Below are 25,939 nucleotides of genomic sequence, written 5' to 3'. Positions count from 1 at the left end.
CATTTTATATTTCTTTAACATAAATTATTGCTAATGTCTGCTGATTGCGATCGGAACAATGATCTCGTTTGTTTTGTTGCACGCAATGGCATATCCAGGAAACGAAATTTGTGGGGTTGGACACTGAAGTCGTCACTAGCAATAGTTTGCTATGAGTTTCATTATGGCCCGAGCTAATTAATAATGTTGATGTAGAGATGTTAATACATGGTTATGTTTCAATTGGGTTTTTATTTTTAAAAAAAAGAGATTTCAATGGATAATATATTAATTATTGGGGTGATTTGGTTAGAATTTGGATGTTTTCGTGAAGTGGGGTTGCTCACTCTTTACGTATTGCTTTGCAATTATTCTTGTTGCTCTTTTCCCTCTCCATGGCTATTAATTATAGAATAAACACTCAAGTGATAGAAATTTACAATTATAATACTAATATACTGTCACTCTCCTTATGCACGGATTTGTACAATTTTGTTGTAAAAATCATGGATTAAATATGCCCGGTCAATGGATTTTGACCAAATAATAAATATGACGAGACATTTAATTTTGTGAAATTAAATGATATAGCGCCGATCTACATTTTACGTAGATAAACGTAGTATATTCACTTTCTCAAATCCGATTTCCGGTGAGTGAGAAATAGTGGATTAAAGTTTAGCATAATTAGCTTTTAATTAAAGCTTGGAGTTGGAGCTTAGGGAATAATTAACGAGTGTTAATTATCCCACATTGGAGAAGTGACACATCTTTTAATGTGTTTAAATTAAGTGACTTTATGTTACTTAATAATTATAGTGGACCAAGATGGGTGAAAGAGCCCACACGCGCGCACATGCGCGCAACGCCGCCGCCGCCTGCCCGCCCGAGCCCGAGCCCGCGCTCGCGGGTCCCGATCTCGATCTCGATCTTGGCAATTGGTCTTTGGGCTTGGGTCTGGGCCCGTAGTAATCTTTTTAGACCACCGCTGAGTCAGCAATCCAAGTGGCTTGACACATCGTCAAGCGTTGCATAGTCACGGCTGCCACGTGAGAAATACACACGCTCCACACGCGAAAGGCACACTCCTGCCACACGCTTGTAACCGCCGACGGTTATGAATCTGCCATGATGAGCCTTCATGGCTTGGTTGACCCTGCATGGTGGCTTGGCCTATAAATAGGCTAGCCATTCCACTGCATTAGACACAATATTCACAAAGCATAAACAGCATAAGCTCTCTCCCTCTCTCTGCATTGTCTTTCTGTCGAAGCTCTGCCCTCTCCTTCATCCAGTTCGCCGGAGCTCTGTTGATTGCGGTGCTGCTTCACCAGAGACGTATCCGTTTTATCTTTGGGGACGAAACGCCAATCCGAAGAGCACTACCGGGGCGTATCTCGTCTTGCGGAAAGAGGCCTCCTCGACTCGGCTAAACTTTGTTCACGGTTTATTGTTTTTTTTCGTTGTAATTTCAGTTCAGTTTCTCCATCTGTATTCCTTCCTTTTGGGTTGTATTACGCCCTGTTTATATCTTGTAATCCAGAAACCAACAATCGCAAGACGAGATATAACTTGCTTTTGAAGGAATTTGGACCTCTAAACTGAACTAAAAATTTCGAAACATTTAACACCTTTTGCTGGAAATGTCGACTGAATCCAACACCGCTGCTGCCACCTCCGCGCTTCCATTCCCTCCACCATGGCGACCACTGGACTTGTCAACACTTCATTGATTCCGTCGATGATGCCAACCCCTGGGTTCTATCCATCTTCATCAACAACCCCTTGGGTGTATGTTAACCCCCATGGGCACTGGCGGATCCACCTCGAGTGGAACAGTTGGTTCCACTTTTAGTGGTTCCTTCGGATCCTTTAATGGATCGAGTGCTGGGGCCTTCGGGTCTCACACAGGTGCTGGGGCCTTCGGGTCTCACACGAGTGCTGGCTCCTTCGGGACCAACACGGGTATTGGCTCCTCCGGGACTAATATGAACATGACGGGCTCTATGCCCAACATGACCATGGCGGGCTCTATGCCCAACATGAATGGTGGGGGCTCTATGCCCAACCATGTTGTTAGCTCCTTCGGGGGCAACGGAATTGGTTACTTCCAAGGACCAAGTGCGACACCTTTGGCACCAAGAATGATGCCACCTGCTGAGAAGCCACCAAAGTTTGGAGGATCTGACTTCAAGCGGTGGTACCAAAAGATGTTGTTCTACTTGACAACATTGGGCGCCGCCAACTTCCTCACGGACAACGAACCGCCCGCGCCAAGCGATCAAGAGACTAGGCTCGAAGTCATGGCGGACTATGATGCTTGGAGAAAAGGGGATTATCTATGTAAAAATTTTATATTAAGTGCATTAGATGATAGTCTCTACAATGTATACTCCAATGTAACCACATCTAAACAAATGTGGGAAAGCCTAGAAAAGATGTATAGCATAGATAATGCCGCAGGTACTGAACAAGTTGTAGCATCCAAGTTTATGGACTACAAGATGGTCGACTCTCGACCCATCATGGAGCAAGTTCAAGAGCTCCAAATGATCATCCACGCACTAGTGGCTGAAGGGATGACCTTGCCCGACAAATTCTTAAGGTGCACGATCATCGACAAGTTTCCTCCTAGTTGGAAGGACTTTAAGAGTTATCTCAAACACAAGCGAAAGCAGAGGACCCTTGAAGACTTGATCGTGAAGTTGCGCATTGAGGCTGATGTGCGCAAGAGTGACCAGAAGGCTAAGGGCTTTAGCCCACTTGAAGCCAAAGCCAATCTGTTGGAGCGGGGCGGACCCTCCAACAAACGCCCTCGCCCAAATCGTCCAAGTGACAAAGGAAAGGGAAAGCAGCCTACAAAAGGCGACTGCTACAAATGTGGCAAACCGGGCCACTTTGCCAAAGACTGCCGCAGCAAGAAGAAGAAGCCGGCAGCCCACGTCGTTGAGAAGGAGTTCAAGGAGTGGGACGAGAATGACTTCATTGCTGTGGTCACTGAAGAGGTTAACCTTGTTGATAACAAGGGTGGCTGGTACATCGACACCGGCGCTACTGCTCATGTCTGCTCGGATAGGAGCAAGTTTGCCTCGTACACTGCTGTTGAAGGGAGGAAGATCAACATGGGGAATTAAGCATCCTCCGAAGTCCTTGGCATCGGAAATGTGATCCTCATGATGACGTCTGGCGTCACTATCACTTTGAAGGATGTGCTGCTTGTCCCAGACATCCGCAAGAACCTAGTGTCAGGATCAATACAAGTGAATAAGGGGTTTAAACTTGTATTTGAGTCTGATAGGTTTGCATTGTACAAGTTTGGAAAGTCACTCGGAAAAGGTTATGTAACCGATGGACTTTTCAAACTTAGTGTGATGACTCGCAGTGTTGCTAAGCCTTTGGCTAATAAGAACAAATCATCTACTTCCTCTTACTTGACTGAGTGTTCAAATTTGTGGCATTGTAGATTGGGGCATGTAAATTCAAAAGCCATTAAAAGATTAGTAAATTTAGATTTACTAAAGGCTAATGAATTGGATATCCAAGATAAATGTGAAATTTGTCTTGAAGCAAAAATGACGAAGTTGCCGTTTCAATCGGTTGAACGAAACACAAAACCCCTTGAATTAATTCACACGGACGTATGTGATTTAAAGATGGTGCAAACTAGAGGTGGTAGGAAGTGCTTTATCACCTTCATAGATGATTGCACAAGGTATTGCTACATTTATCTTTTAAGAAGTAAAGATGAAGCAATAGAAGCGTTCAAAAATTATAAGAACGAAGTTGAGAATCAACTTGGTTGTAAAATCAAAACGATTCGAAGCGATAGAGGAGGCGAATATGTAGCCCCGTTTGAGGAATTATGCAATGCAAGTGGTATAATCCATCAAACGACTGCACCATATTCACCATAATCTAATGGTGTTGCAGAACGCAAAAATCGAACTCTAAAAGAGATGATGAATGCACTGCTTCTAACTTCAGGATTACCACATAACATGTGGGGGGAAGTTGTTTTGACAGCCAACTATATCTTGAATAAAATCCCTCTCAAAGGAAAAGATGTTACTCCTTATGAGTTGTGGAAGGGAAGAAAGCCATTCTACAAATACCTCAAAGTGTGGGGGTGTTTGACAAAGGTGATGGTTCCTCCTCCCAAAGAAGTTACAATTGGACCTAAAACAGTTGATTGTATCTTCATTGGATATGCACTTAACAGTAGTTCATATCGATTTGTTGTTCACAAGTCTGAAATATCGACTATTACAGTAGGAACAACAATTGAGTCAAGGAATGCTGTATTTCTCGAAAATACATTTCCTTGCAAACACAAAGAAAAAGTCTCAACCAATTCTGAGACAAGAATTGAAGAAGCCACTAGTTCTAAACCAGTGGAAGAAGAAGCCACTAGTTCTAAATCAGTGGATGCGGAACCTGAATCGCGCAAGCGTGCAAGGCCCGATCCAAATGATACAACACTAAGACGTGGTAGTAGGGTCAGAACACCAAAAACATTTGGTCCTGACTACATAGCTTTTATGTTAGATGAAGAACCGACATCTATAAAAGTAGCTTTTGATGGCCCAGACGGGCTACATTGGAAAGAAGCTGTTCAAAGCGAAATTGATTCAGTTTTGCTAAACCACACTTGGGTGTTGGTAGATCTACCTGAAGGTGCGAAACCTCTAGGTTGCAAATGGGTACTTAAAAGGAAATTTAAGGCCGATGGAACAGTGGATAAGTATAAAGCCCGACTAGTAGTAAAGGGTTTTAAACAAAAGGAATGACATGACTTCTTCGATACCTATTCACCTGTAACACGGATTACATCTATCCGAGTGCTTCTCGCTATTGCTGCATTGCACAATCTTGATATTCACCAAATGGATGTAAAGACCGCGTTTCTAAATGGTGAACTGGAAGATGAAATCTATATGGAACAACCCGAAGGGTTTGTAGTACCTGGACAAGAGAAAAAAATATGCAAGCTCGTAAAGTCTCTATATGGATCGAAACAAGCGCGATTGCAATGGCACTTGAAGTTTGATAATGTGATGTTATCAAATGGGTTCAAAATCAACGAGTGCGACAAATGTGTCTACATCAAGAGCACTAATAACGGCCATGTTATAGTGTGTCTATACGTTGATGATATGTTAATCTTGGGTAGCAACACTCAAGTAATTAACGATACAAAGTCCATGTTAAAGAGAAACTTTGACATGAAAGACATGGGTCTAGCCGATGTAATTCTTGGAATGAAGATTCTAAGAACGTCTGATGGAATCATCTTAACACAATCACATTATGTTGAGAAGATATTGAATAAATTCAAAGCCTATGATGGCCCGCCGGTTAAGACTCCAATTGAACTCGACGTTCACTTGAGCAAGAACAAAGGCGAGCCCGTTGCACAAGAAGAGTATGCACTGGTGATCGGATGCATTATGTACTTGAATAATTACACTAGACCTGACATTGCTTGTGCCGTGAACAAGTTGAGTCGTTACACGAGCAATCCAAGCAAAGAGCATTGGAGAGCTCTTGTGAGGGTTTTGAGATATTTAAAACATACTCAAAATCTTGGGCTACACTTCTCGAGATACCCCCGGTACTTGAAGGGTACTGTGATGCCAATTGGATATCCGATAATAGAGACTCACTTTCAACAAGTGGATACGTCTTTACTATTGGGGGTGGTGCTGTATCGTGGAAATCCACAAAACAGACATGTATAGCCCTATCAACAATGGAATCGGAGTTCATTGCCTTAGATAAGGCGGGTGAGGAAGCCGAGTGGCTTAAGAACTTCCTTGAAGATATTATATGTTGGTCTAAGCTAGTGCCACCAGTTCTGATCCACTGCGATAGCCAAGCGGCTACTAGAAGGGCAAATAATGGTTTCTATAATGGTAAGTCTCGACATATACGTCGACGACATAACACCGTGAGACATTTGATCACAACATGGGTGATTACAATTGACTATGTGAAGTCAATAGATAATCTAGCGGATCCGCTAACCAAAGGGTTAAACCGTGATCAAATGAACAAGTTGCTAGAGGGAATGGGTTTGAAATCCACAAACTAAAGAATTATCATAGTGGTAACCCAACCATGAAGTCTGGAGATCCCAAGAACTTGGTTCAAATGGACAACTAAGCTATGAGAGTTCATGAGAAACACTCAACTAAATCTATTCCCTACAGAGCAATAGAGTGTTGGAGAACTTGCCTAGTGGTAAAGGCTAAGTCTATCACTTTTAATGGTTCTTAATGATCTCAAAGAGATGGACTTCTCAAAGAGATCAAGTATGGCAAGGTACTTGACTAAGAGTCACCTATGTAAGTGCAAAGTGTGGTCGCTTCATAAAACGCACTTATGAATCCGAAGTGGTGTCCAAGACCGCAATGGACACAAAACGTGAGAACGGATGAGATTGAGGTGTTTAAGCGTTAACACCATTGTCTCGGTGCACGCCGTGGAGGATTAGTTCAAAGCATAGCGCTACTAAGCCGCCTGTGTATCCGATGGTGTCGACTATGGAGGGTTCAAAGCCAACAACTACCTATCCTTATGCTTACATACCTCTCAAGGGTTGAGCTTGTGTCTGCATACATATGCATTTGGCTATTTCCACTCATGTGGGGGATTGTTAAAATCATGGATTAAATATGCCCGGTCAATGGATTTTGACCAAATAATAAATATGACGAGACATTTAATTTTGTGAAATTAAATGATATAGCGTCGATCTACATTTTACGTAGATAAACGTAGTATATTCACTTTCTCAAATCCGATTTCCGGTGAGTGAGAAATAGTGGATTAAAGTTGGGCATAATTAGCTTTTAATTAAAGCTTGGAGTTGGAGCTTAGGGAATAATTAACTAGTGTTAATTATCCCACATTGGAGAAGTGACACATCTTTTAATGTGTTTAAATTAAGTGACTTTATGTTACTTAATAATTATAGTGGACCAAGATGGGTGAAAGAGCCCACACGCGCGCACACGCGCGCGACGCCGTCGCCGCCCGCCCGCCCGAGCCCGAGCCCGTGCTCGTGCTCGCGCTCGAGGGCCCGATCCCGATCTCGATCTTGGATCTTGGACTTGGATCTTGGCAATTGGTCTTTGGGTGGTCTTTGGGCTTGGGTCTTGGCCCGTAGTAATCTTTTTAGACCACCGCTGAGTCAGCAATCCAAGTGGCTTGACACATCGTCAAGCGTTGCATAGTCACGGCTGCCACGTGAGAAATACACACGCTCCACACGCGAAAGGCACACTCCTGCCACAAGCTTGTAACCACCGACGGTTACGAATCTGCCATGATGAGCCTTCATGGCTTGGTTGACCATGCATGGTGGCCTGGCCTATAAATAGGCTAGTCATTCCACTGCATTAGACACAATATTCACAAAGCATAAACATCATAAGCTCTCTCTCTCTCTCTCTCTCACTGCATTGTCTTTCTGTCGAAGCTCTGCCCTCTACTTCATCCAGTTCGTCGGAGCTCTGTTGATTGCGGTGCTGCTTCACCAGAGACGTAGCCGTTTTATCTTTGGGGACGAAACGCCAATCCGAAGAGCACTACCGGGGCGTATCTCGTCTTGCGGAAAGAGGCCTCCTCGACTCGGCTAAACTTTGTTCGCGGTTTATTGTTTCTTTTCGTTGTAATTTCAGTTCAGTTTCTCCATCTGTATTTCTTCCTTTTGGGTTGTATTACGCCATGTTTATATCTTGTAATCCAGAAACCAACATTTGTAAATCAGAAACAATTCACTAATAATCATATAATGATTTTTATTAGAAATCATAGCATGTTAATTAGAAATTTATAGTAGTAGCATGTAAATAATTATTGAATTTTGATCAAATTTTTATTTTGCCCAATATCTAACAATTATTGAACAATCTGTTCTATCTTATTTTGCTAACTAGACTTTGATATCCAAATCAGGTTCAATTAATCACGTGCAATTTAAGACAAAAGCAACAACATTTTGATTAGTCAAGTGCAATTTATAGAAAATGAAGGAGGTTTTTAATTTTATTTTGAGGTAGATAGGAAAATGTTATTTTGAATAATTAGAGAGCTACAAAAGACATATGCTAGACACATCTTGTTACCATATTCGAAGGAGAGCAAAAAAGACTTTACAAAGTTTGATTTAAAGGATCAACATTTATTAAAGATTGTAGTTAGAGAATTAAAAGCAACCGTTAATCGCATTCCAAATGTTGTGGATGTTTCTAGTAAAATATTCAGAGATCCAACCTAATTTCATTTTATGTAGTGAACCAATTATTTCATTACTTAACTCATCTTAGCGGCACACTCCACGTAAATCTAAGGGAAATTGTAGGGAAAAATATGAGTTTTGATCTAATTCTGCTACACATTCGATCTAAATTTAAAAGAAATAGTAGGAAAATTTGTAAATTTTACTCTAATTCCGGTATGTCATACAATTTCAGAAATCAGTCAGGAAAAATTATGAAATTTGGTTTGGTCGCGAGACGAAATAAAAACAATGTCTACTGTAATACTACTATATAGGTATTTTCCCATCAAACGACATTGTTTTCTATACGAATAGACAACATCGTTAAACTCACTGGCACTGACGACCACATATTATTTCCCGGATATCATATCAGATTACAATTTACCCAAAAATTTTTTGGCATGAGATGATTGTGAATAAATCCAAACTCCATGATTGTTCGACGACAAAACGGATCAGATTTTAACCAAACTATCAAGTTTCCTCTATGGTTCACTTGTGAGTATAATATAAAACGATTTGAGCATTAAATAAAATTATTAACTTATTATTTTCTTGATAAAAGATAAAAATATTCTTTTAACACAAGCAAAATTGTGAGTACTAAAGCTGTATTTAAGTAGAATGTCAACATATGGCTGCCCAAAACTGAAACAATACGTTTCACCCAAAAAAATAAGTGTGTTGTATTTAAATGTAGCAAGTTGATAAGTTTAGTTCAACAATCTGATAAATGCTGAGTCATTACACACACAACACACACTAATTTGTGCACCAAAATTCGATAGGTGAAGATTGAAGAGCCCTTATGTTGAGGGCAATTTAATGAAGGTGTAGTTAATGTTTAGATCCTTAATTCGAATCTCCCTCTTCCCATATTTATTCTTTATAAATTATGATTGCGATTCCATTGATCAACTTACATATTGTCGCTAAGCGCATTCATTTTAAGAATTGGCCTAAGTAGATAAAATAATACTTCTATTAGTTCACTATCAATAATATTCATAATTTTCTATTTTGGTATTTCCTCAAAAATTAGTTTTTATATTATACTTTTTTGTGTAATTTGCATACTATTTTACATAGGTAAAATCTACCGGGACAACTCAGATAATGACTGCATATTTCCTTCGTCGATAAAATTAATAAGAAAAATAAATTTTAATAGCATCCACAATTAGGGGTGAGCAAAAAAACCGGAAACCGAATATCCGAACCGAACCAAACCGAAATTTTGAAATTCGGTTCAGTTATTTCGGTTTTTCGGTTCGGTTCGGTTTTGAAAATACAAAAATTTTGGTTTTTCGGTTCGGTTCGGTTCGGTTCGGGTGAAGAAAAAACCGAAAAACCGAATAACCGAATTATATATATATTCTATTAATTTAATATATTATATTATATATAATATATAGTATATTCTTTTAATAAATTCTACTATATTATATATATTATATGTATTATTATTTTATATTATATATAAATATTCTATTAGTATATATAAAATAAAATAAATTACACACACATATATATTAATATTATATTTATTTTTTCGGGTTTTTCAGTTTTTTCAGTTTTTTCGATTTTGTTCGGGTTTTTCGGTTTTTTAAGTTCGGTTTTTGATTTTTCGGTTTCGGTTTTTCGGTTTTTCGGTTTTTCGGGTTCGGTTCGGTTTGGATTTTGACCTAAATTCGGTTTTTCAGTTTTGACAAAAAAACCGAACCGAAACCCGAATGCACACCCCTATCCACAATGCAGACCTTATATTTCAACCACGTCCTCATTTTGCAGATGTTATGTCAACTTTGTTTTCATTTCAGTCACAATAATGTATTGAGCCTCATTTCAATCATCTTTTCATCCACGACTAAAATATCTCATTTTTAAAATAAATGATAAAAATAATTAAAGTAAAATAATCCTGTGTGATGTGCATGATATGAATATAAGTACATAACTTTGCACATCTCTTTTGTAAATAAATGGCAATATATTTTTGTAGTATACTAAAATTTTATGGTTAATTTCAAATTCATACGAAAAGACACATTGGTACTAAGGATATTATGTACTTGTACAATTATCTATATTTAATTATAAATAGAAAGTGACAGTGCATGTTTTCACAGATAGGTGAAGTTTGGAAGTACTATTTCATTAGAAATAAAATGCACCTAGCCTTATTACGTATGTGAATTGGCATCTAATCTAAGAAGAATATCATCACCAACTTATATATGTATGTGACAAGAGTGTAGCCAATATACCTTAACTTCGATGGATGTGCATGCACCATTTCTCTAGCAAGCAACTAATAATTGAATATCACAATAGAATAAATAAAGACACAATAATTAGTGGTGCAACTCCAATTCTTCGTATATTCGACTTAACCCAATTAAAACCCGACTTAACCCAATTAAAACCACCAAAATATTTATAAATAAACCACTTTTAAACATTAGATAATGAATATATACGCAAGTGTTTTCACCTTCTCATAATTACAAGAATTTTATCTAGAGAAATAGCAGTAAGTGATTAATTCGTTGCAAAATGAAGTTTCTAATGTTGTACTATACCATCTTTATAACATTGATTAGACTTCATTTGAATAAAGGTTGTTACCAATAGAATCTGTTGGGTATCATGTAATGAATATATCATGTTAGAAAAAAAGTAACCATCAATTCACAATATTTTCATATCTCTTCAATTTAGAATACAAAATGATTGCACCTAAATTTGTGTGTGTTGTTTATTACGACACACACTGGTATCTGATACCTTCTTTCTTTTTGGGACTCCCGAGTGGATATGTTCTCATTTCCCCAAACTATCATTCTTCAAAAAAAATTATATTTCCTCAAAAAATTTAAAATAGGAGTAATAATAATAAGATTTCAATTCTTTTAGTTCAATATTAGAAGAGGGTTACATGATATGTAATAGTATAAGGAAAATTTTACAAATGGGATAGAAAAAATTCAGCAAAAATGTAATCTTTCATCCCATTATATATATAAAATAATACTAGTACTGTGAGATCAGACGTGGATGAAGAAAAAAAAAATTGAGAAAACCATATGAATTTATTTCATTTCATGGATTTAACTAATTTTCCTCGTTTCTCCTTGGAAATTAACTGCAATTAGCTCCTTAGATTTGTTTCAATTGTGAAAATCCTCATATTGTTATAGTAATTATTTTTGTAATCTCTAAAATCATATATCCAACATACAAATAAGCTCTATTAAATCTAAAACTCAAATTGTTGTAGTACAAGATGAAAAAAATTTAAAATTGAATAAAATAAAGTAGCTGCTCCCAAAAGCTGATAACAGAATCGACAGGATGGAGCACAAATATGGCTCTGCCTGTATACTAACCGCCGTTAGATAAACTTACCCAATATAGTAAAAATTACAAAATGCAGTAAAATAATTAGACTCTCTAATAATTTTATAATATTTTCAGAAATTAATAAAAATATAAAAGAAACAAGTATTGGTCAAACCCGTTGATGAATCGGCGAATTTTTGGTGTTTGTAAATGCTGGTAGAGAATGAAAATGCAGATCACGACACAGAGAATTTACGTGGTTCGATTTACTGAAGTAAATCTACGTCCACGGGAAGAAGGGAGGGCAAGATTGTATTGCTTGATCTGGGATTACAGCTTACAACACAGACTTGCTATATGGTATTTTATCTCTAGAGAGCTTAACCTTTTTCTATCTGATCTAAGTTCTATTTATACATTGAACTAAGATCGTGGCTTGCATCACCACTAATGATGGTTGTGGATGTCGTGGAGGTCATGGAGGTCCTGCATGTAGCGTAGGTCATGGCCTACGATCGTGGCCTGAGCTGACACCACGTGGTAGTGGGTGTGTTGGAAGTTGTGGAAATCCAGTATGGGTCCACTAACTCCTTGTTCGGTCGAATACTGAGACCGAACTGCTTTGGTTGCCGATCTGAGAGTAGAGCTTGATGTTCGGTCGAATACTGAGACCGAACTGCTTTGGTTGCCGGTCTGAGAGTAGAGCTTGATGCCGTCCTGAGAGCAGAGCTTGATTGGTTGGCTTTTACCGAGCTGTAGGCTGAGGCCGAACTCTTTGGTAATGCCGAACTCATACTCTTCCTTGGGCTTTGGGCCGAACTCATACTCTTCCTTGGGCTTTGGGCTGATGGGCCGTCATTGCTGTTGGGCTTGTTTAGTACGCACCCCATCACTACCCCCCCCGAAGGGCGAAGTGAATCACTTCGGCGAAGTGAGTCACTTCGGCATTCTGGATAAAGGCAAGGGGGAGGCTGATGTCAGGGGACGTGCCTTGCACGTGACTGCATTAAATGCGACAGTAAAATCCGGCCGTTGAATCCTGAAAAGGTGGGATTCGAAACGGTGCGACGATTTTGAAATCTTCGCCGAACCTGATAAATACCTCCTTTCTTCATCATTGAAGCACTTTTGCGACTGCTTCTTCTGCACTCTATCTCCTTTGCGTAAAAATTTCCTTCCGCTTTCAAGAATTTCTTCGGAATTTCTTCAGATTTTGCAAAGAGTAAGAACCATGTCTTCTTCTTCTTCTTCCGAGTTAGGTAGCGGTAGGAAAGGGGGCAAGGGGTCTTCTAGCCGGAAAGAGTCCGGAGAGAAAACTGTAGAATACTTTCACAGCGTCTTGAGTAAGGACACCGTGATATCTCTACACGAAAAATATCTTCTTCCCGGGGGGAAGGCGGTGGTTCCCGACGATGATCATAGGGCTAACGACCCGCCGGAGGGTTATGCCACCGTTTACGAAGCCTGCTTAGAATGCGGGCTTCGTTTCCCTCTTCCCCCACCTTTTGTAGAGCTTCTTGATTTTTTTCAACTCCCTTTAGGTCAGGTGACTCCGAATTCTTGGAGGCACTTGTCGGCTTTTGCTGCCGAACTCCGTAGGCTAGATAAGGATCTGTCTCTGCGGGCAATCCTTAATTTTTTCCAATTTAAAAGGAAAGGATCTTGGTTTTACTTGATCCCCTTACAGCCTTTTAGGGCATTCTGCAAAACCAAGTGGCCGAAATGGCAAAATCGCTTCTTTTTTTATAATAGGACAGCGGCTCCGGGCTTTCCCTGGAGAGGGCCGAAGTCCGTGATTCCTCATCCTCGGTTAGAACCGTTGGCCGAGCTCGAGGGCGAGCTCAATAAGATTCCTATGATTAGGAAACAATACTCGGAAACTGAGCTCGTCAAGGGCGACCTCGTGTTCAATATCTCGTCTTCGGACGAAGAAACTGAGGGTGAGGATTTCTTTTTTATGCTTTACTGCTTTAGCAGCGAAAACTAACCTTGTTTCCTTGCTTTTTGGCAGTGTACATGCTGAATAAGGCTAGCCGCAAATCTTCGGAGTCCAAGGAGCCGGAGAGGCCGAAAACCACCAGCTCGGCGTCTGATGCCGAGAGGACTCCGAAAAGGCAAAAAACCTCTTCGGATCCGAAGAAGCCGGAGTCGACTTCGGCAAAGGGGAAGGGGAAGGCCCAGAAGCCCCCGAGAGCGCCAGAGAAAGACGTGGTCTTGGCGCCTCCTTCGGAACATATCTGTGAGCCGTTTTTATGGCCCACGGACTTCGCCGAGGTGAATTCTCTTCTTGATTTTCTGGCCTTGCTTTTTTCCTGTATTTTTTGTGGCCCCTTTGTTGACTTTTTTCTTTATTCATTTTCAGAGGAACGATATGCTCTCCAAGCTCGTCGCCGTCGAACTCTCCAAAGCGTCCAATGACTATGCTGAGATGCAGAGGAAGTTGGCGGCTGCTTGTCATCGGGCCGAACAGGCTGAGGCTAACTTTGAGAAGGCCAGAGCTGCTAGGATTTCGGCCCAGGATGAAGCTCAGTTTGCCAAAAACCAGCTCGTCATCCAGCGAGAGCAGACGAAACGGAGGGATGCTGCTGCCGTGGTTGCCCAAGGGGAGGCTCTCCGTGTTTACACGGAGAAACTCTTTTTGAGCAGCCAGTTTTCGGCCTTTGTCGGTAGTCTGGTAAGGCTAATTACCGATAAGGGCGAGCAGGGGGCCGACGTCGTGCTGCCTCTGTATAGCCGAGAGATAGCGGCTCGGCTTCAGAATCTGCCGCTCCTTGAGGAGCTCGCTTCATCCTCGGTCCTGCTTTCTGCAGACCGAGTCCGGAGTTGTCGAGCTGATCGGGACGAGAACCTGGAGGCTATCTTTGCCTCCGTGGGACCCGTTTCACCCGCTTCGACTTACAACGGAGAGGGTGAGGCCGAGCCGCTGGAGTTGGAGGCCGAAGTCGAGCGGGCCGGGCATCCGGAGAAGGAAGCCGATCAGGAGGCGGAGGCGAGGCCGGCAGGATGCGAGGCCGAGGCTGAGGTAGCTCAGGAGAAAGAAGCTGAACCAGACCAAGGAGCCGGAGACGAAGCTGGCGGAGTATGATTTCGTCTCCCTTCTCTTAGTCTAGTTTCTTCCTTGTAAAATGGCCTTGAAGCCCTCCTAGTGTAAAAAATTTTCCTTGTGAATGAAAAATTCTCTACACTTGTCTTCGTATAGCTTTTCGTACTCGCCTTTATTCCTGTTGTATTTTACTATCTGCTCGGTACAGCTGCCGAACTAATATAGCTGCTTTGTACTCAAGGAGATGGAGATACTTCACTGGAAACGGCTGTACTCTTCGGCTTTAGACGAAGCTGAGAAAAGAGCTATAGCCGATCAGACGAAGAATGACGAGCTTCTGGCTCGTTTAGTGAAGCTGGATGCCGATAATAAGGACTTAGAGTCCGATAAGAAGGATCTGGAGGCCGAGCTGAATACGACCATTGCTGAGAGGACTGCGTACGAGGATTACATCCGTGTGCGCGGGGGAGTGACCATATCAGATGTTCAGAGTCGAGTTGACGAACTGTGGGAGGAATATCATGTACTCCGGAGGAACAATGCGCTGGAGAGCTCGGCTTGCCAACAAGTTGTGAAATCATTACGGCGCTGGGCTTCTCGGTACGACATCATTCTTTCCCGGCGTCCCGCAATCGAGAGATTCCTTAGGCATTTCCCGCCAACAGATGCTCGCACTCCAGATCAAGCCTCTGGTTCCCTTGTTCAAAATCCTACTCCAAGTCAACAACGAACTCCGGAACAGCCGGAAACGTCAAGACGAGAACGGGCTCAGGAGCAACCGGAATCGTCAAGACAGGGACGGACTGAAATTCGCCGAGGAGTTGTGACTATGAGCGAGCAAGATCAGCAGATGCTTATTGCAGAGACTCTTCATCGCCGAGGGGTTAGAGCTTCTGGGGCTCGCGGAAGAGGTGTTGGGTCGAGGATAGCATCTCGTCGACCTGGTTATTCTTCATCTGCTCGGAACAACCGAACTCGGCTTCCAGAGGATTTTGCAGATAGGTGGCTTAACTTCAGCAACCCTGGACAGTAGAATAGTCCTTTGTAATAGCGTAACGCCATTTTGTAGGGTAGCTGAGTTGTATGCCGAACAAGATTTGAAAAATGAAATTTTGTTTTCGCTTCTAACACTGTATTTACAGCTTAGCGAAAAAATTTCATCGTACTCGTCCTCGGTCTTATGAAGTAAACTTCTTTGACCGGACTTGGTCCTTGGTCTTATGAAGTAAACTTCTTTGACCGGACTTGGTCCTTGGTCTGATGAAATAAACATCTTTGACCGGACTCGTCTTTGGTCTGATGAAATAAACATCTTTGACCGGACTCGTCTTTGGTCTGATGAAATAAACATCTTTGACCGGACTCGTCTTTGGTCTGATGAAATAAACATCTTTGACCGGACTCGTCTTTGGTCTGATGAAATAAACATCTTTGACCGGACTCGTCTTTGGTCTGATGAAATAAACATCTTTGACCGGACTCGTCTTTGGTCTGATGAAATAAACATCTTTGACCGGACTCGTCTTTGGTCTGATGAAATAAACATCTTTGACCGGACTCGTCTTTGGTCTGATGAAATAAACATCTTTGACCGGACTTGGTTTGTGTTCTAATTTGGCGATTTTTGTCGCCGGGATCGAACTTTCCCTTGTCCTAATTCGGCGAGTTTTATCGCGTGGATCGGACTTTCCCAGTTAACCGAAGTGGTCTTATGCAGTAAACCTCTTTGACTAGACATGGTCGTCCTCGGTCTTATGAGGTAAACTTCTTTGACCGAACTTGGTCGTCCTAATTCGGCGAGGTTTATCGCGTGGATCGGACTTTCCCTTATTGCAGTTCGTTTCAGACGAAGTGCTTATTTCTTAAGCCGAATTGTGGTCTTGTATCTTCCTGAGAAGCTTGGACTCACAATCGTTGGCTTATTGCAGTTCGTTTCAGACGAAGTGCTTGTTAAGCTGAATTGTGGTCTTGTATCCTCCTTGGAAGCTTGGACTTCACAATCGTTGGCTTATTGCAGTTCGTTTCAGACGAACTGCTTGTTTAAGCTGAATTGTGGTCTTGTATCCTCTTTAGAAGCTTTGACTCACAATCGTTGGCTTATTGCAGTTCGTTTCAGACGAACTGCTTGTTTAAGCTGAATTGTGGTCTTGTATCCTCTTTAGAAGCTTTGACTCACAATCGTTGGCTTGTATATGTTCTAAGAAGGGGATCAGCCTTCGAAGGACAAGATACCTCAGTACCATTTGTAAGAGACGACACGCACAGAGACAGACAAAACACACAGACAAAACGCACAGAGACAAACAAAGACCAAGCAAACCAAAGAAAGCACATTGACCGAACAAGACTCAAGACTGACTGGACTGTCTCTTACAAATGGAACTTTTTGAGGTTGGAAACGTACCATGTTCGGGGTACTTGTGCTCCTGACACGTGAGTCAATTTGTAAGACCCATTGCCGAGGACTTCTGACACCCGATATGGACCTTCCCATGTGGGTTCGAGTTCGCCCAGCTTTTCTGCTCGGCTTACTTCGTTGTTTCTCAAGACGAGATCTCCCACTTGAAATTGCAGCTTTTTCACCCTGTGGTTATAATACCGGGCTACTTGCTCCTTGTACTTGGCTGCTTTTATGCAGGCCAATTCTCTTCTTTCTTCGGCAAGATCTAGTTCGGCTCTCAGTCCGTCACCATTCATTTCTGAGGAGAACTTGAGTTCGGGGACTGGGTATGCCGATCTCAACCGGAATCACGGCTTCAGTGCCGTACACCATCGAGTTCAGCTCCGGTGTGACTTCGGTCATTTCGCCTGCCTCTGACTCCGGCTGCTGTGATTGCTATGCTTGATGGTGCCGAACTGATTGCTCGGCACTTTTAAGCGCAATTTGCGAACACACTTGCTCTTTTTCGATCACCTCGGATGACCGCTATCCCTCCTTTGGTGGGGAAGGTGTTCGGCGAGGAAGCCTCTGATCGCTATGATCGGGCTTCTTTTTGTCTTCTCTAGATGAGCTGTCTAAAGACCGTTTTCGACGGTCTGCCTCATCGGCACGAGAAAACTTGTCCGCAATGTCCCACATCTCTTGAGCTGTTTGCGGACTGCATTCCACGAGCTTTCTGTAGAGAGCTCCGGGCAGGATTCCATTTTGGAATGCCGAAATGACAAGTAGATCGTTGAGATCATCTACTTGTAGGCATTCCTTGTGGAATCTCGTCATGAAGTCGCTGATCTTTTCGTCGCGACCTTGACGTATAGAAAGCAGGTGAGCCGAAGTGATCCGGGCTTCCGCTTTCTGAAAGAACCTCCTTCTCGCGTTCCCGATAAGCAGCTCGGGGAACAGCTTGCACATGTGGACCTCGTTGAGACCCTGGTTCGCCATGTTATATTGATAGCGTCCCAAGAAATCATGAGGATCCACGAGTCCGTCATAAGTCATTGACGGAGTTCGGTAGTTCTGTGGCAAGGAAGTTCGGGTGATATCGTCCGAGAACGGAGTCTTCAATGCTCCGTACATGGCGAACCCGACATCTCTTCGGTATGGAGGAGATCGAGGTCTCCTGTGATTCCGGTACCGAGGAGGAACAGGAACATGTCGGGGTTGAGGATTCTTCTTCCTGGAAGACACGGTACTACTGCGGTAGTGACTTTCATGTCTGGACGAGGAAGGAGAATCTACCGTTTTCGTCTTCGGCTGTTGGCTCTTTTGCAGGAAGGCTAAGAACTCATCCTGCTTCTCAGCCAAGAACAGCTTGACAGCCTCATTCAAATCAGGCTGCTGGGAAGACTCGGTGTGTGGACCTTTTGAGCGGCTTGTTCCTTCATCGTGAAAACTGGAAGTAGATGTCTCCCGAGGCTGTTTTCCGGACCTGCGGGCTGGACTAGCTTCCTCATGGTTTTCACGAACGGTATTACGGGTAGTGTGTGATCTGGTATGCATTTTTTTTTTTTGGGGTGGAAAAAGGGTCAAAAATTCGCTTTATCACAAATTTGGTTCTCTGTTTCCCACAGACGGCGCCAGTGATGAATCGGCGAATTTTTGGTGTTTGTAAATGCTGGTAGAGAATGAAAATGCAGATCACGACACAGAGAATTTACGTGGTTCGATTTACTGAAGTAAATCTACGTCCACGGGAAGAAGGGAGGGCAAGATTGTATTGCTTGATCTGGGATTACAGCTTACAACACAGACTTGCTATATGGTATTTTATCTCTAGAGAGCTTAACCTTTTTCTATCTGATCTAAGTTCTATTTATACATTGAACTAAGATCGTGGCTTGCATCACCACTAATGATGGTTGTGGATGTCGTGGAGGTCATGGAGGTCCTGCATGTAGCGTAGGTCATGGCCTACGATCGTGGCCTGAGCTGACACCACGTGGTAGTGGGTGTGTTGGAAGTTGTGGAAATCCAGTATGGGTCCACTAACTCCTTGTTCGGTCGAATACTGAGACCGAACTGCTTTGGTTGCCGATCTGAGAGTAGAGCTTGATGTTCGGTCGAATACTGAGACCGAACTGCTTTGGTTGCCGGTCTGAGAGTAGAGCTTGATGCCGTCCTGAGAGCAGAGCTTGATTGGTTGGCTTTTACCGAGCTGTAGGCTGAGGCCGAACTCTTTGGTAATGCCGAACTCATACTCTTCCTTGGGCTTTGGGCCGAACTCATACTCTTCCTTGGGCTTTGGGCTGATGGGCCGTCATTGCTGTTGGGCTTGTTTAGTACGCACCCCATCACCCGTGACTCAAAAATCAGCAGAAAATATTTGGATAAAAAGATTTTTAGTGGAAAGCTGTAAATTCTTTTTTTTCTGTTACACAAAACCAACTTCTCCCTCACTTCTTGCTTTCTCATTTATATATACATGTACGTATGTGTTTACAGTTTATATATATGCTGTAGAGTTCACTCGCACTCACACACCAATTGTTCTTCACAAGTAAACACAGCAAAGAAGGGAGGAAAAATCCGTTCTTGATTTTATTTTTTCAGAAAAATGGGGGATGTTGTGCACTTTGTGGTGGGAATTTTTGGTGGGTCTTGCCATTATCTTGCCCTCTTTATGTCATGATTTTATTTCCTTGAATTCTGATTTTTTGAGGATTTAATTGTTGTTGTTTTATGATAATGCAGGAAATGCCTTTGCTCTGTTTCTTTTCTTGGCTCCATTGTGAGTTTTCCTCTCTTTCCACATCACAATTTTGTTTTTGTTTTGTGTATTTGTTTCTCTTTGATTTCTTTCTTCTTGAGCATGTTTTAGCAGAAAATGATGGTTTCTTTCTTGGATTGGATTAACACTGAAAATGGCTGAATGTTTGCAGCTAACTCTCTCTGTTTTTGTGTGTTTTAACTATGTTGATAGGATTACCTTCAAGAGGATTGTGAAGAAGAGGTCTACTGAGCAGTTTTCTGGAGTTCCCTATGTCATGACTCTGCTCAATTGCTTGCTTTCTGCTTGGTAATTTCTTAGGATTTCTCAAACTATTTCTTCTGTTTTTGCTAAATGTTGAGTATTTGATGATATGTTGTTTGTGGATAGTTTGATAAGATTGCATGAAATGAGGCTCAATAGTGATGAAATGATTGATTTATTTGATAAAAGTAATGATTGAATAGGTGTGGCATGCCTTTTGTGTGATGATCTTCATCTTGTTTGCACCCAAAAAAAAAGGAGAAAACCAAAATTCTAGGGCTATTCCTCTGTTTTTGGTAGATTTTGATAGTTTGATGATATATTGTTTGTGGATGGTTTGATATCATATGGTTTGTTTGTGTTGAAATGAAATATTTGATATGAATGAATAGGTACGGCATGCCCTTCGTGTCGCCTAACAACCTGCTCGTGTCGACCATAAACGGGACGGGGGCAGTGATTGAAATAGTATATGTGTTGATCTTCATATTGTTTGCTCCAAAGAAGGAGAAAACCAAGATTCTGGGGCTGTTCACTCTAGTGCTCACGGTCTTCGCCATGGTTGTTCTCGTTTCCCTCCTCGCCCTCCATGGCAATGCCAGGAAGCTCTTCTGTGGCATTGCTGCCACTGTCTTCTCCATCATCATGTATGGCTCACCTCTAACAATCATTGTGAGCTCCCCACCCTCTCTCTCTCTCTCTTTCCATACTCAATTAATAATGTTTTTTGACATATGATGGAAAAAATGCAGAGGTTGGTGATCAAGACAAAGAGTGTAGAGTTCATGCCATTCTTCTTGTCCTTGTTTGTGTTCTTGTGTGGCACTTCTTGGTTCATCTTTGGCCTTCTTGGGAAAGACCCTTTTGTTGCTGTGAGTTTATATAGTATAATAAATTTACATTGAATTGCATTCAAATCAAAAAAAAAATTATCTAATTAAGCAATGTGTGGAACAAGGTTCCGAACGGTTTTGGGAGCGGATTGGGGGCTGTGCAGCTGATCCTGTATGCGATATACCGGAAGAACAAAGGGGCGGGCGGGGAGGAGTCGGTGGAGATGGAGAAGCAGAAGGCCAAACCCCATCAACAGAAACCAAGTCCAGCACATGAGCAAGTCTAGGATTGTAAACATACCATACCACTGTTAAAGGCTTTGGTACTATCATGTTTAGCTATGCCAAAATTTGACAGTCTTTTATCATTTTCAGCTTGCATATTGGTGTATGAGAGCCTAACAACTTGGCCATTGGTTTGCTTAATTGGTTTTGGTTCTACCTTCCATACTTGATTTGTTAGGGTTTGAGTTAATTATTGAGATAGTATTTATTTTTGATAAAAGAAAGCTGCTAAAAAGTCAAGATAAATCAACTAACGAATATAAGAAATACATTATTTGTCATTGATCAAGCAACTACCGAGCTCCAGCGGGTGTGATACTAAACCATGAACTATGTGAAAACTATAAGCAAAATTGATACGAGAATATCTCTATAAATATTTCCTCTATCCTATTATTTAGTTAGTTATTGATTTGCATATCGTTCCCATATAATTAGTTTCTTATTCTCTAAGTTAGGGTATTTAGCATTATAAATAGGGACTTTGTCATTCCTTTCCACCATTCAAGAAATAAAATATTTTCACCTAACTTTTCCTTTTCATTGATTTGTATATCTTTCCTATATAATTAGTTTCTTATTCTCTAAGTTAGGGTATTTAGCATTATAAATAGGGACTTTGTTATTCCTTTCCATCATTCAAGAAATAAAATATTTTCACCTAACTTTTCCTTTTCATCATGCACGAACCCTAAATTTCTACGCCGGATTGATCGACGGGCAAAGATCCCGCAACGTTCGACGCGAATTCTATCGTTGAGGAACTTCTTCCTTAACAATTGGTGCTTTCATTGTCGAACTCATGGTCGAAGTCAATCTTCATTCATGGTCGGAGATATCGCAATCATCCGAAGGCTTGCAATTGAATTCAACGGCAGCAACGTTGGAGCATATTCTAGCTAGGTTCGCCCGACTCGAGTCCCGATTGGTTGAGCATGAGCACAGGGTAGCAGCAATGCTCCCTCCGTTGCAACCCGAACCTCATCCACCCGACCGACCCCAGCTGTACGACCAACCACCGCCCTATGGCATGACTCACTAAATAGGAGAACTCATCCCAAAATACTAGCCTATTAGGAGAGAGAGCACATTTAGTCTATATATCCCACATCAGTTGTTCTCACAACCGATGTGGGAATTGAGTCCGTAACATTCGACCCTTCTTTAAGGGCCAACGTCCTCGTTGGTCACGGCTGGTTCTTTGTCAGGCCACCACTCCGAGTTCTCGTTGGTCACGGTTACGTTGGTCACGACGGATTCTTTGCCCGGGCACCACTCCGTGGGTCACCACTCCGAGCGGCCCCAAACGCACCCGTTGGTCACAGCGAGTTCATTGCCTGGCCACCACTCCGAGTGGTTTGGGCTCTCAATGAAAGCACCAATTGATACAGACCAAATAGGAGAACTCATCCTAAAAGACTAGTCTATTAGGAGAGAGAGCACATTAAGTATATATACCCCACATCAGTTGTTCTCACAACCGATGTGGGAATTGAGTCCGTAACAAAAATGCAACAAAAAATCAATGAAAAATTTTTACCTCTCTATGCATATGATGAATCACTATTATTCAAATCTTGAAGTAGCCGACACTTTATGAACTATGGAGCGACAATGAAGAGAGACATCATACTGCTTCATGATCATAGAAACACACAAGCTATCATTTTCCACCGACTAACTTACAAAATCCTAACTCCTTGGCTTGCTGAAGCCCATAAAATATGCATCAAATTTCAGCATATTATATGAAACAAAACCCCAATATTAGCCACAAAGCCCGACCTCCATTCTCAGAAAACATCACAAGACAGACCTCCACCAAAAGCTCACCCCGTCCCCAAGCATTCATATTAAGCTTGATAATATCCAGTATTGGCGGTCTCTATGTCGGTACCATCCAAAACACGACTCTCTCCTATCACATTTGTCATACTAAAAATTTAATTATTGAGTCTTATTATGAATTATAAGATATAGAAAATATTAATTAAAAAACATCTCAATTACTTTATGAAATTTTACTAAATTTTGGTTTATAGTATCTCATATGCGTATTAGATATGCATGAATAAACGAGGCGGTATAGTAGTCCAATGGATAGTATATGGAGAATGCCTTAATTGCATATAGGGGCCTACATTCAAGATTGAAGATTATTATAAACAAAACACCCTCCAGCTGCTTGAATTGTAATGAGCACACGGTATTCTTTAGTAAAAGGCGAAAGAATAGTTCGCTATGTGCTCGACGCGCAGCTGCGTACATTCAGGATTGAAGATTGAGGAGCATAAGAGCATGCGCAGCGGTGGCGTCCGTCGCCACCGCCGTCCGCGCCGCTGCGCTCGCGCCGCTGGCACGGCGCTGCTCGATGTATCGAGCACGTCCGTGCCAGCGGACGCACATGTGTGGCGCGCTCCCATTCGTCAACGGCATAGCCGTTGTGTTTAAACATTTTTTATTTTTATTTTTAAAAATCGGTATTTAATTATAAATAATGCTAAAAATAAAAAAAATATTTTCCAAATCCCAAAAATATGGCCGTTTTTCCCATTTTTTCTGAATTTTTTTGATTTTTTTTTATTTTTTTTTCCCAAAATCATCTATAAATACACACATTCATCACTCATTTATCACATCAATTCATCTCTCATTCATCTCTCATTCATAATTCTTATACAAACTATCAACACATTCAACATTCACTCAAAACATCAAATGGATTTCACTCATCTCATGGCGGAAGCGGAGCGCGAAGAACAAGAATACTACGAAAAACATCGTGCCGTTTACGAAGCATATGTCGCGGCGAATACCCCCGCTCATCCTCCTCAACGCACTAGATCAAATCGCCGCTACATCCATCGTGACCGGGAGGAAGCCCACGAAAGGCTCGTTGCCGACTACTTTGCCGACCATCCGCGGTTTCCGGCAGATTACTTCAGGCGCCGTTTTCGCATGTCAAAGCGCTTGTTCATGCGAATTGTCAACACATTGTCCGCACGTGTTGAATACTTTCAAACAGGTGTAGATGCAGCCGGCCGGCAAAGTATCACGGCGTTGCAGAAGTGTACGTGTGCCATTCGACAACTCGCTACTGGGCAAACGGCCGACATCTTCGACGAGTATTTGCATATCGGTGAGTCCACTGGAATCCTTTGTTTAAAGAATTTTTGCGAGGGCGTTCGTTCTGCTTTTGGGGATGAATTCCTTCGGGCACCCACCACCGATGATTGCCAACGGTTGCTTCGTCTTCACGAATCAGTCCATGGCTTTCCCGGAATGCTTGGCAGCATTGACTGCATGCATTGGAGGTGGAAGAATTGCCCGACTTCTTGGAGGGGGCAACACTTAAGCGGTCACAAAGGCGGCGGCCCAACACTTATCCTTGAGGCGGTCGCCGACTATCGCCTATGGATTTGGCATGCATATTTCGGCGTTGCCGGATCCAACAACGACTTGAACGTGCTCTATTCTTCACCACTCTTCAATGATGTGATGAATGGTGTAGCACCGGCGATCGACTTCACCATCAACGGAAATACATACCGCATGGGTTACTATCTCGCCGATGGTATCTACCCAAGGTGGTCGACGTTCGTGAAGACGCTCCACAACCCGCACGACCCGAGACGGGTTCTTTTTTGCGCAGCGTCAAGAGTCAGCGCGGAAGGACGTCGAAAGAGCCTTCGGGGTCCTTCAAGCTCGATTCAACATTTTGAATGCCCCGGCTCGGCTGTGGTACGTGAATAATATCGCCGACATCATGTTCACGTGTATTATATTACACAACATGATTATAGCCGACGAAGGGCCGAGGGCAGCTAGCTTCTACGACGAGGACGAAGCCGGAAGCTCAACAGCGAGGTCTCCCCCACGCCGAGGCGAGCATACGACGGTTGGCCAGAGGATCGAGACAAGACACACAATGCGCGATACTCGAATCCACAATCAATTACAAGAAGACCTAATCAACCACATGTGGGCGAAATTCGGCAACGAGTAGTGGTTTTTTTAATTTTTAGGATTTTAATTATGTAATTTTTCATTTTTAGGATTTTAATTATGTAATGTTTAATTTTATTTGTCATTTGTAATATTTATTGTGGTTTTTAAATGAATTTTAATATTATGGAAATGTTATTTTTTAATTGAATTTTAAATTAATTGTGCTCGTCCTTGCGGAAGAGCACAGTTGTGGGTGTTGTGCTCTTGCCAGAGAGCAGGCATGAATAGTACCGCCCGGGCCCACAACCGTGCCGCTGGCAAGAGTACGGTTGTGGATGCTCTAAGTTTAGGAATGTGTCACTTTCACATAAATTGAGACAGACTCTTTACTAAAAGAGGTGAAATTGTGGACTCGAAGCAGACAAACACGCATCTTTCTTGCTTATGTTACCACCCACCAATTCTATTGTGTAGTTCATTTCTCAACTCGTTTTTTAAATGATCTATATCCAGTTTTTTAAAAAATAAATATGTTTATATCTACTAATTGAGGTTAAAGTTATATCTAAGGTTTTAAAAATCGGATCGAGAGTGGCCGGTTTGACTCGTTCGATCGCAAATTGGCCTATTGTCGGGTCTGGGTTGAACATACAATCGTTTTAATATTGAATCACTATAAACTGACAAATATCGATGGTTTTAATCGTGAACCGACCAAATCGAATTTTGAGTTTTTTTTTATAAAGTATTGATTTTCCATACTCTTTCATTCCATTTTTTATGTTTTGTTTTCCTTTTACTTGCAAATTCATAG

General features: G+C 41.9%; 1 protein-coding gene and 1 non-coding gene across 2 annotated transcripts; one reads left to right on the top strand and one right to left on the bottom strand.

Annotated features, from left to right (window-relative positions):
- The first annotated feature begins 19,490 nt into the window (after positions 1-19,490).
- LOC121778623 (bidirectional sugar transporter SWEET1-like) lies at positions 19,491-21,344 on the top strand. Its single transcript, XM_042176008.1, has 6 exons — positions 19,491-19,679; positions 19,780-19,816; positions 20,009-20,104; positions 20,452-20,731; positions 20,812-20,931; positions 21,018-21,344. The coding sequence occupies exons 1-6, from the start codon at positions 19,643-19,645 to the stop codon at positions 21,177-21,179; spliced, it is 732 nt and encodes a 243-aa protein (XP_042031942.1). The 5' UTR covers positions 19,491-19,642; the 3' UTR covers positions 21,180-21,344.
- Positions 21,345-23,320: 1,976 nt separating this feature from the next.
- LOC121780483 lies at positions 23,321-23,437 on the bottom strand. Its single transcript, XR_006046027.1, has one exon. It is a non-coding gene; the product is annotated as a U5 spliceosomal RNA (small nuclear RNA).
- Positions 23,438-25,939: the final 2,502 nt, after the last annotated feature.

The sequence above is a fragment of the Salvia splendens genome, chromosome 19 (genome assembly GCF_004379255.2).
Source record: "Salvia splendens isolate huo1 chromosome 19, SspV2, whole genome shotgun sequence".
Classification (NCBI taxonomy): Eukaryota; Viridiplantae; Streptophyta; class Magnoliopsida; order Lamiales; family Lamiaceae; genus Salvia; species Salvia splendens.
The sequence above is the reverse complement of the archived record's forward strand: the minus strand, read 5'-3'. Positions and strand labels throughout refer to the sequence as shown.